This window comes from Lynx canadensis, chromosome A2 (genome assembly GCF_007474595.2).
Source record: "Lynx canadensis isolate LIC74 chromosome A2, mLynCan4.pri.v2, whole genome shotgun sequence".
Classification (NCBI taxonomy): Eukaryota; Metazoa; Chordata; class Mammalia; order Carnivora; family Felidae; genus Lynx; species Lynx canadensis.
Genome location: NC_044304.2, coordinates 78,598,464 through 78,610,909, shown reverse-complemented (window position 1 = coordinate 78,610,909; position 12,446 = coordinate 78,598,464). Strand labels below are relative to the sequence as shown.

At 42.3% G+C, this 12,446-nt stretch overlaps 1 protein-coding gene across 1 annotated transcript in view; it reads right to left on the bottom strand.

Moving 5' to 3' along the window:
• PUS7 (pseudouridine synthase 7) overlaps window positions 1-12,446 on the bottom strand; it is a 56,285-nt gene that overhangs the window by 14,411 nt on the left and 29,428 nt on the right. The window contains exons 8-9 of the mRNA XM_030307787.2: window positions 4,811-4,939; window positions 3,797-3,922 (exon numbers count right to left, since the gene is read on the bottom strand). Of these exons, the coding sequence (XP_030163647.1) occupies window positions 3,797-3,922; window positions 4,811-4,939 (255 nt within the window). The remainder of the gene's footprint in view (window positions 1-3,796; window positions 3,923-4,810; window positions 4,940-12,446) is intronic.

Below are 12,446 nucleotides of genomic sequence, written 5' to 3'. Positions count from 1 at the left end.
AAAAGAAATCCTGCACCCATGAGCAGTCACTATCTATTACTCCTCCCCCAGACCTAGGCACCACTAATCAACTTCCTTTCTCTATGGATTTGTGTAATCTGGATAACTCATATGAATGCATCCTACAGTATTTTGCCTTTTGTGACTAGCTTCTTTCACTTAGCATGTTTTCAAGGTTTACCCATGTTGTAGCAAGTATCAGTACTCCATTCTCTTTTATTGTCCCTTTGTTTTAAGGGGGGGTGGGGGAGGGATAGAGGAGGAGAGAGAGAATCTTAAGCAGGCTCCATAGCCAGCCTGGAGCCCAGCTCAGGGCTCGATCTCACGAATCATGAGATCATGACCTGAGCCAAAATCAAGAGTCAGAGGCTTGGGGCACCTGGGTGGCTCAGTCAGCTGAACTTCTGACTCTTGGTTTTGGCTCAGGTCATGGTCTCACAGTTGGTGGATTTGAGTCCCACGTGGTGGTCACAGTATGGAGCCTGCTTGGAATTCTCTCTCCCTTTGCAAATAAATAAAACTTAAAAAAAAAAAAAAAAAAGAGCTGGAGGCTTAACCAACTGAGCCACCCAGGTGCTCATTGTTTATTTTTATTGTTGAATAATATTCCATTGTGTGGATACATCACATTTTGTTTATCCATTTATCAGTTGATGGACATCTGGGTCGTTTCCCTTTTTTTGGCTGCTATAAACATTGGTGTAAATTTTTGTATGACACACGTTTTCAAATTCTTGAGTATATACCTAGAAGTGCAATAGCTGAGTCATATGGTATTTGGTATAGAGGACTAGCCAGGCTGTTATCCAAAATAGGTGTACTATTTTACATTTTTACCAGCAGGGCATGCAGGTTCCAATTTCTTCACATCCTCACCAACACTTTTTATTGTAAGCCTTTTTGACTTTAGCCATTATAGTGGATGTGAAGTGATAGCTCATTGGGGTTTTAAATTGCTTTTCCCTAATGATTAGTGATTCCCTAATGATGTTGAACATCTTTCCATGTGCTTTCTGGCCATTAATCTATGTTCTTTGGAGAAATGTCTACTCAGATCACCTGTTTTTATTTCAGTTATTTTTTTTTGGAGACAGAGTGTGCACGTGTATGTGAGTGCAGGAGGGGCAAAAGCAGAGAGAGAGAGAGAGAGAAAATATCTTAAGCAGGCTCCACGTGGGCTTGTCACAGACCCTGGGATCATGACCTGAGCCGAAATCAAGAGTCAGACAGGTGCCTCTCACTTGCCCGTTTTTAGACTGCCATTTGTCCTTATGTCTTTGCTTTGTAAGAGTTCTTTAAAAATCTTGGACGTAAGTCACCCTTCCAAAACTTGAAACTAAGGGTTTTGTTTTTTGTTTTTGTTTTCCTATGATGGTAACAGTGGGCTTCTTTGAAGCTAGGAAATATTCTTATGTTGTGGAAACTGTTGACTTGGGATTCTAAATGCACTGTATACTCATACTGTATACTTAAGGCATGCAATGCAATTTTTGTTCCTTTGTATTTTTGATAAATCTGATCTCATTTTCATTAATCACTTTACACTATCTTTGGAGTACAAAATTTGCAGGGTCCCACCGCTGTTCTGCCAAATTCATTACAAATTCAAAAGTTGATACAGTTTTCCCTTAAATATTCTGTCCCATAATACAATTAACATCTTCACTATCTTTATCAATGTCCTTTGGCCATTTAGCAAGATTGAAAACATCATCATTTATTATCTAATAATAACGATTACCAGTTACTTTAGTTTTCTTCTTGGCAAAAATTCTTTCTGTGCTTAGGATGCTTTAGTTTTAAAATATTACTTTCTGGGGGCGCCTGGGTGGCTCAGTTGGTTGAGCGTCCGACTTCGCTTAGGTCATCATCTCACAGTCCATGGGTTCGAGCCCCGCGTCGGGCTCTGTGCTGACTGCTCAGAGCCTGGAGCCTGTTTCAGATTCTGTGTCTCCCTCTCTCTCTGCCCCTCCCTCACTTGCACTCTGTCTCTCTCCGTCTCAAAAATAAATAAACATTTAAAAAAAAATATTACTTTCTGGGGACGCTTGGATGGCTCAGTTGTTTGAGCTTTCGACTTTTGATTTTGACTCAGGTCATGATCCCAGGGTCATGGGATGGAGCCCTGCATCGGACTCCACGGTAAGCATGGAGCCTGCTCAAGATTCTCTTTCCCTCTCTCTCTCTCTCTCTCTCTCAAATAAAATATAATTTCTGCTTATTGAGCACTTACTGTATTTAAGGCATAGAAATAGATGCTGCATAGACACCATGTCACTTCCATTTCACCACCCTGTGGGGTTAGTATTATGATCTCCATTTTACAGATGAGTAGTCTGAGGCTCAAAACCCAAGTCTGACTTTACTGCCTGAGCTTTTAACTTTTACAACACTGCCTAAAGAGGTAGAGGAATACTACATCACAGATTTTTATCATGTTGTGTTTTTAAAAACACATGAACAGATGCAACTTCGTGTAGTCGGCTGCTGCAACCATGCACTGGAAGTCCAGAAAAGTCCTCTGTTCCTAGGACTACGGAGGAAAACTGGTAAGCTCCAGCAAACCCCAAGCCAAAATTTCACCTTTGCTACAACAGGGGTTTGAAACCCAAGGAAGAATGCAAACTATGTAAGCTCTCAGATTACCACCAACTCATAACCTCTACAATCCTAACTCCCATGAGAATGATTACTTTATGTAACACAGTCTACAGGACAGCAGGGCAGCATATACAGGTTTAGGTTTATGAAACCAAGTATTTAGTTATTTTTCAAGTTAATTTACTTACTCATTAAGTAACCTCTACACCCAACATGGGGCTCGAATAACGCCGAGAGTCTAAGTGTTTATTGATGGGATCCCCACCCTACCTTACCCTAGAGGGATCCCCTATTTACTGCCTAAAAGAGAATCAGTTTTCTTTTTAATTTTTAAATATTTATTTTTGAGATAAGGAGTATAACCAGGGGAGGGGCAGAGAGAGAAGGGGACAGAGGATCTGGAGCGGGCTCTGCGCTGACAGCAGTGAGCCTGATGTGGGCTCGACCTCATGAACAGTGAGATCATGACCTATGCTCAAATGACTGAGCCACCCAGGCGCCCCAAGAGAATCGGATTTCTTAAAATAAATTTTACCACGCAATTTATATCCTATGCCACTGTCTTTAAAGGTGGGAGAGTGGAGATGTAAGTTTAATAAACTGGGAAGTGCTTGTTAACAGAGATCACAAACTACACCATCTCTGTCAGGCTACTCTGGGTCGGAGTCACCCAACTGCTTATTGTACTGAGCCAAGATTTACCTATAAAAAAAGAAACTAAAAACAGAATCCCCGATGGGAGAAAAACTTACTTTTTGGGTTATACCCTTCTGAACACTGATGTATTTTTATTTTTCCCATGTACATGTATTATCTTAAAACACAAAAAAATTAGAAGGATATTATGGATCAGTTGATGAGATACACTGGCTCATTTGGCCCAGACATGAATAGTTATAAATGACAGCAACAGGGCACCTGGGTGGCTCAGTTGGTTAAGTGTGACTTCAGCTCAGGTCATCATCTCATGGTTTGTAAGTTTGAGTCCTGTGTCAGGCTCTGTGCTGACAGTTCAGAGCCTGGAGCCTGCTTCGGATCCTGTGTTTCCTTCTCTCTCTGCCCCTACCCTACTCACGGTCTCTCTCTCAAAAATAAATAAACATTAAAAAAAATTTAAAAATCACAGCAACAAAAAATCTTTCTTCTTTTTTCATGAGAGCTCTTTCAGACAAAAGTTAAGGAATGAAATACAAACCTTCCAACTTGATATGTGGGGACAGCGGTAGTTCCAAATCTTTGCATTCCATAGTAGTTAATAAATCCAATCTCCTTGAGAGAGTTCATGGCTTGCTGAACTTGTTCATCCGTTCCTGTTATATTTCTGTTAAGGGCCCAAATTTCCCAGAAAAAAATTTAGTCAAACATATTCATGGATACATATAAATGATATGGCTTAGCTTCCATGCCTTTCCCCTTTTTTAAAAAAAGGTTTTAGGGCTGCCCTGGGTGGCTCAGTCGGTTAAGCATCTGACTTCACCTCAGGTCATGATCTCCCGGTTCATAGGTTCAAGCCTGGCATCAGGCTCTATGCTGACAGAGCCTAGAGCCTGCTTCAGATTTTATGTCCCTCTCTCTCTCTGCCCCTCCCCCATTCAAACTCTCTGTCACTCAAAAATAAACATTAAAAAAATTTTTTTAAGTTCTATTTAAGTAATCTCTACACCCCATGTGGAGCTCGAACTCATGACTCTGATATCAAGAGTCACATGCTCTTCCTACTGAGCCAGCCAGGTGCTCCTCCCTGCCTTTCCCTTATCCCTGGTAGCCTTCTCTCTACCTCCTGAGGACTCTTTTCTTTTTCTCTTTTCTTTTTTTAAATTGTAAATGGAAGCTCTGCACCCACTAAACAATAGCTCTCCTTTCCCCCTCCTACGCCAGGCCCCAGGTAACCTCTACTCTATTTCTTGTGTCTGTGAGTGCGCCCATCCAGGTACTGCATGTAGGCGGAAGCACAGCCTCTTGATCTTTAAACCCTGTGTTGGAAGCAGAAAGCTTCTCTCCGAAGGAAGGGCTGAGTTTTGAGAGGTGAGGGGGCGTTGGCACAAATACTCCAGCAGTACTTGCTCTCCCGGCCCTATGGGGCTCTGCTCTGCCTTCCTTTCCTGCCACACCTGTTAGTGCCAGCTCACCTGGGTTGATCACTGGTGCAAACAGACGTGAGGTGCCCCGCAAGACCCTCTAGTCTGCATTCCTACCTGCAGTTCTTTACCTGAGGACAACAGTGAAGTGGTTCCCTTGAAGCTCTCCCAATTTCAGAGGGTTTTTCTGATAGCTGAAATTCCCTAGCTTAAAGTTCATCAAGCACTTGTTCAAGTGGGCAAGTCTTTGAGCAGTTATTCTAAAAAATATAAAATAAAAAAAGGAGCACAAAGAGATCATGAAATACTGCCTCACTGAAAAATAGTCCAGGACGCTTGTTACTTGTTCCTACTTGAAACCAGACTGCAACATGCTATGAAGAGTGAAAAGGGCACCCCAGCAGCTAGGGTGAGCGTTACTTTCCATTTTCCTCTGGAGTGTTCCTCTAGCAAAATGATACTGGTTCATTCTTATTGGACAGATGTAACCTGGGCCATATTTATATTCATAAAGCCTCAAGTTATTTATAATGAGTAATGGGACAATCACGTAGGCGCAATCTACTACTTTTTGTGACGGGGGAAGGGTGAGGCAAGGGGATAAGAGCAGAGAGCAATCCAATACAACTGCAGAGATTGTTATTAAACATTTTAAAGAGTCAGTCCCATTTTCAGAAAAATATTGTAATCTTGCTACAGGAAACTTGGAAAAGTACAAAGAAAGGCAATTTATAGTTTCATTACCTGAAAAAAATGTTAATATTTAACTTTGTAATTCCTCCCGTTCTTTTTTTTTTTCATTCTTTTCTTTTTCTTTTTTTTAAAGTTTATTTTGAGAGAGAGAGAGGGAGAGAGCAGGGGAGGGGCAGAGAGAGAGAGAGAGAGAGAGAGAGAGAGAGAATCTGAAGCATGCTTTTTCACTGTAAGTGCTGAGCCTGATGTGGGGCTCAAACCCACAAACCATGAGATCATAACCTGAGCTGAAATCAAGAGTCAGACACTTAACCAACTGAACAACCCAGGTACCCCTCCAGTCTTTTCTTCTTAAACACATGATGTATATAGACAGATAGATAGACAGACAGACAGATAGAGATGGAATCTTACCACGAATGTGTACCTTGCTATCATTTAAAAGGTATTAGAAAGTGTTCATGAAAAATCCCTAAGTAGTAATACACGTAGAAAAACAGAGGACTGAAAAACTTTTGTCCTTTCTCCAGCCCTTAACAACTCTCCCCACCAGTAGCCAATGTTAATAGCTTCTCATGTTTCCTTCCAGAAACACTTTCTGTATATATAAGCATGTAAGTAGCTACTGTCTCCTCTCTTTTAAGTATTTTTTGGGAAGCTTTTAACATAAATGTCATATATATGGAAAAATACACAACTCATAAGTGTTCTGCTTGATGAATTTTCACAAAGTAAACACAACCATGTAACTAATACCCAGATCCTCCCTTTTAGAAAACAAATTTCATTACATTATAAATTGTTCAGCATCTTGTTTTCACTTAAAAATGAATATCTGATGGGGCGCCTGGATGGCTCAGTCGGTTAATCGTCTGACTTTGGCTCAGGTCATGATCTCGTAGCTTGTGGGTCTGAGCCCTGTGTTGGAATTTGCACTGACAGCCTGCTTGGAATGCTCTCTCCTTTTCTCTGCCCCTCCCCCCCCCCGCACTTTCTCTCTCAAAATAAACTTCAAAAAAAACAATGAAAATCCGAGGTTTACTTTATTCACGCAGTACTTCTGAAGCTGCCTCATTCTTTGGCCAGCGGCACAAGGATGGCTGCTGTCCTACATGGATATTCAGTCCTTTACGTGACCAGTCTCCTTTGAAGGGCATTTAAATTGCTACCTATCTTTTGCTATCACACACAATTCTATAGCAAATAACCTTACACATACTTCTTTGTGCATCTATATAGGTACATGACTGGAATAAATCCCTAGATGTGGACTTAAAATTTTAATCCCTATTGCCCTCCAAAAATGTTTTATCGGGGCGCCTGGGTGGCTCAGTCAGTTAAGCGTCCGACTTCAGCTCAGGTCATGATCTCGCAGTCCATGAGTTCGAGCCCCGCGTTGGGCTCTGTGCTGACAGCTCAGAGCCTGGAGCCTGTTTCGGATTCTGTGTCTCCCTCTCTCTCTCTCTGACCCTCCCCCATTCATGCTCTGTCTCTCTCTGTCTCAAAAATAAATAAACGTTAAAAAAAATTTTTTTTTAATTAAAAAAAAAGTTTTATCAATTTATGTTCACACTATTAATATGTAAGTGCCTGCTGCCTCATCCCTGTGTCTCCTCCCATAGCATATTATAAACCTTTTTGAGCTCTGCCAGTCTGTTAAGAATGGTATTTTATCTTGGTTTTTACCTACATACTTCCTACTGCGAGGAACATTTAAACATTTCTACATATGTTGACTGCGAACTGCTTGTTTGTTCTGTTACCTATTTTTTTAACCTATTTCTAAGATGTGTTTACTTATTTAGAGAGAGCGAGAGCTCAAGCGTGTACATGAACAAGGGGTGGGCAGAGAGGAAAGATACAGAATCTCAAGCAGGGTCCACGCTGTTAGCGCAGAGCCTGATGCCGGGCTTGATCTCATGAACCACGAGACCGTGACCTGACCCGAAATCAAGAGCTAGGACACTCAACCAAGCAAGTCATCCAGGTGCCGCTGCCACCCGCTCCCCCCCCCACCCCGCCTCCACCTTTTTTAAACCTATTTTTTTTTTTCAACATTTATTTTTGGGACAGAGAGAGACAGAGCATGAACGGGGGAGGGGCAGAGAGAGAGGGAGACACAGAATCGGAACCAGGCCCCAGGCTCCCAGCCATCAGCCCAGAGCCTGACGCGGGGCTCGAACTCACGGACCGCGAGATCGTGACCTGGCTGAAGTCGGACGCTTAACCGACTGCGCCACCCAGGCGCCCCTAAACCTATTTTTGATATTATTTTTCTTGCTGTTTTTATATAGTAAGGTAATCTCTTTACCACACGTTTTGCAAATATCTCCCATTTTGTGAGTTTAGAGTAGTTTATACTTCAGAAAATTTCCTGACTGTTAAATTATAAAAATTCAAATGACAGAAAGTGGCAACAATGTAATGAACCTTATACTTTGCAGGGAGATTGACCAAATGTTAACTTTTCCCAAGATTTACTTTACATTTCTTTCTAGATCTATAAACACCCACACAGTAAATACTTGACTGACCCATGTGAGTTAGTTGCAGACATCACACCTTACTCCTAGAGAGCGGTGTGTGTGTCTCCTGGAACAGGCAGTTGCCTGCCTAACCAAGCGGGTCACGCTCAGGAAGCCTAACATGAAATTCCACACTACCAACAAGCAGTCCATATCCAAACTCACTCAATTACCCAGTAACACAATTTCGATTTTTTTTTAAGCTCCTTAAATTCAAGATCTAACCGAGGACCACACACTGCCATTGGGACATCCAGTTATTCGCCATTAAGGTATCTGGATCTGCCCAGCCTTTTGCATTACGTTGGTATCGGGCTTTTAGCAGAATCCAGGCCAGCTGTTTTACACCATGCCTTTACATTTGGATTTGTCTGATTGACGCCTCATGATTAGACTTAGGTACACATATTACTTAGGTGATACTGTGGCTTTTTTGGTGTATCACAGCAAAAGGCAATAATGTCCAGTCTGTCCATCACTGATGGTATAAACTTAATCACTGGGTTATGATGGTACTTGCTAGGTTTTTCTACTGTAATGGGACCTTTCTCTCTTTTCCCCTACCATCCATCCATCCACTTAAAAATGTTTTTTAGTTTTGAGAGAGAGAGAAAGAAAGAGAACATCAGCAGGAGAGAGGCAGAGAGAGGGGAACAGAGGATTAAAGCGGGCTCTACACTGACAGCAGAGAGCCTGATGTGGGGATCCAACTCAGGAACTGTGAGATCCTGACCTGAACAGAGATGCTTAACCGACTGAACCACCCCAGGCGCCCCTTCCTTTCTTTGTAATTAGTAAACTGAAGGGTGGTATTTTAAAAACTGGGCAACTACCCTGTTCTCCCACAGTCTTGCATCGGCTTGTTCAGGTATCTGAGAATTCGTATTGCCTGAAGCAAATACTACTGGATTGATGTGAGTGTTTTTCTGTACTACCACTCCTGCTTTAGCTGGCATTCTTCCGTAAATAAGGACTATATAGTAAAACTGTAGTTATGTTCATGAATATTTTTTTAGTAGGTCTGGGATTTAAGTCATCCTTAGAAAGAGTATTCCTAGTTGGAGATTATTATTAAAGTACGTTAAGTAGAGTACGTTTACAGTTGTTTTCCTAGTAAGAAGGGCACTTCTGTTTTGTTTTGGCTTAGAGTAGTGATTACTTTTTATCATGGCTCATTTAGAGCAGAGTCGGCCTCCATGGGTTCACTAACCCACTAATTTTCACTACTGGGTTTTTACAAGTTTCCACTGGTTGTGGAGAAAAATAGAACTCTGGGCACTGTTGTTCCAGGGGCTGAGGGGGAGCTTCCGTTTCTCGCTCCCCAGCCCACCTCTGATGCAAAAAGTGGATGGTTTAGGAAGGAGCAGGATAGGTGATGCTCACTCAGAAGGTTTTCCTGTTCTCGCCACCTGCTTTACACCATGCAGCTCGTCGTGCTAAGCAACAAGGAGGTCAAGGGAAGAAAAGGGCAAGTGTTTTTCACATACAGAGGCAACCAGGTCAGCTGCAGCTCAGTGGCTTGGACTCCACATTTTAAAATAACAGCATCACATGTGCCTTTTTGATTTATGTCCTTTTAAAAAGGTACATTGTGGGGGCACCTGTGTGGCTCAGTCAGCTAAGCGTCCAACTTTGGCTCAGTTAATGATCTCACAATTCACGGGTTCGGGCTCCGCATTGGGCTCTGTGCTTACAGCTCAGAGCCTGGAGCCTGCTTCGGATTCTGTGTCTCCTTCTTTCTCTGCCCCTCCCCTGCTTGCACTGTCTCTCTCCCTCTCAAAAATAAACAAACATCAAAACACTTTTTTTTAAATAATAAAAATAAATTTTTTAAATGTTTATTTTCGAGAGAAAGAGAAAGAACGGGAGCAGGGGAGGGGCAGAGAGAGAGGGAGATACAGAATCTAGAACAGGCTCCAGGCTCTGACCTCTCAGCACACAGCCTGATGTGGGGCTCAAACTCAAGAAGTGTGAGATCATGACCTGAGTTGAAGTCAGACACTCAACCAACTGAGCCACCAAGGTGCCCCAGGGATCTGACTCATGATCCTGACTCAGGTCATGACCTTACCATTTGTGGGATTGAGCCCTGAGTCAGGCTCTGTGCTGACAGTGTGGAACCTGTGTGGGATTCTCTTTGCCCCTCCCGTGCTCTCTCAAACAGAAAATAAACTTTAAAAAAATAAGACAATGGTTTTTCATTTGAAATTGATTTTTAATATTTATTCATTTTTGAGAGACAGAGCACGAGTGGGAGTAGGGCAGAGAGAGAGAAACACACACGTGCAAAATCTGAAGCAGGCTCCAGGCTCTGAGCCATCAGCACAGAGCCCAATGCGGGGCTCAAACCCATGAACTGTGAGATCATGACCTGAGTTAAAGTTGGACAGTCAACCAACTGAGCCACCCAGGAGCCCCTCATTTGAGATTTTCAAATTTTGTCATGTTAAAATATTTTTATATTGTTATGACAACATTCATCTCTACTTTGGTAAAGAGGTTTTTTAAAATTAGAAATAATCTGGAGTGCCTAGGTGTTTTAGTCGGTTAATTGTACAACATGGGCTCAGGTCACGATCTCTTGGTTCACGAGTTCGAGCCCCACGTCAGGCCCTGTGCTGACAGCTCAGAGCCTGGAGCCTGCTTTGGATTCTGTATCTCCGTCTCTCTCTGCGCCTCTCCTGCTTGTGCTGTCTCTGTCTCTCAAAAATAAACATTAAAAAAGAAAATTAAAATAAATAAAATAAAATTAGGAATAATCCAATATGCTTGAAAATAATTCATCAATTGAAATTTACTTTTTTACTTAAGATTCCCCAATTTGTGCCATCTGGGTTGTTCACAAGTTCTCAAAATTATAAATAATGCTGCATAGTATATCATTGCACATAAGAAAACAGTTTTAAGTTTTTCTAAATTCAGATTTGCTCTGAAAAGATAGCTACTCTGAGAACTACTACAATGAAGAGCGTTTGTGCTTCACTTTGTTGAATAATATACTTTACGCTCTAGACTGGTTTTCAGCACTGGTCCCTGAGCTCATTCTTGCTAGCGGGAGACATGGTCCAGCTGTGGCCTGAAATACAAGAGTTGGAAGTGTGGGTGTGTGTGTCTGAAAGTGGATTCTGGGCCTCGGGCCTGTATAAAAGGCTGAGCTCTGCCCCAAAGTGCCTGGTCTATACACCCAAAGTAGCAGATCGTGGACGCAGCCCCACAAAGGGGTGAACCGTGCCCTGCAGTGTCTGAAGTCCCAGTGTTACATGAAAAATTATTGGGTTTTATCTTATTCCTTAGATAAAAATATACTGCTACTGAGTTAAATAAATTGCTTAAAATGCACCTATATAATATCAGCTTGCCATTTCATCTCACAGAATTCTCTTTTTCTTTGTTGAAAATTTCCCTATACTTTCTGAAGGCAATCAATTCTTTGATGCGTATCAATCAGCTTATTTGTTTCCTAGTTCAATATGTGCAGAAGCAGGCTGACCAAATTTGAGAAAAAAAACCTGTCATTGCCCCATTGACACAAAATGTAGGAAGCTAACCAGAAGTTGGGAAACGGGCAGAGCTCATACTCCATCCCCTCCCCACCACCAACCCCTTGTCCAACCTGAGAACCACATAGCACAGAGCAGGTCAGGTCCAGCCTTGGACCAGCTGCTCAGAGCAGCTCCATTAGCAAAGGGGCACCAGGCATTGACTGCATACAGAGGGGGACACTGGCGGAACCAACAAGGCATAAATTCATCCAGGAACTATATCCCAAAGAATTCAGGAGGCAGAGGGATTATGATGCACAGAGTGAGGAAGACGAGGACAGAACTCTTTGGTCAGTAACAACTACACAGAAACAAAATAAGTTTTGGCAGCTCTGGGGAGATCCTGGAGGGCACTCTGAGAGAGCCATGGAGGTGCCTGACAGCTCTGTTGTTTTCCTTCTTTTTAAAGCTGAGATAGAATTAACATAACCTAAGATTGGTAATTTTAACTGTTACAAAGTTCAGTGCTTTTAGTATATTCACAATGTTGTGCAACAGTTACGGCTATCTAATCCCAGAGCGTTTCCATGATCCCAAAAAACCTTACACCTACTTACCCCTTTCCCGCTGGCTGTAGCCCCTGGCAAGCACTCACCTACTCTCTGTCTCTACACATTTCCCTGCTGTGGACATTGCATATAAATGTAATCAGATCATATGTGGCCTTTGGTGCCTGACTTCTTTTACTCAGCATCACATTTTAAAGATTCACCCATGCTGTAGTATGCATCAGTACTCCATTCCTTCTTATGGATGCATCACATTCTGTTGCCAATCCCTTTATTTTAAAGTTTTTTAATTCTTTATTTCTTTTTGAGAGAGAGAGAGAGAGAGAGAGAGAGAGAGAGAGAGAGAGAGAGAGAGAGGAGAGAGAGGAAGTCACAGAATCCGAAGCAGGCTCCAGGCTCTGAGCTGTCAACACAGAGCCTGATGCAGGGCTCGAACACACGAACCATGAGATCATGACCTGAGCCGAAGTCAGACATTTAACCAACTGAGCCACCCAG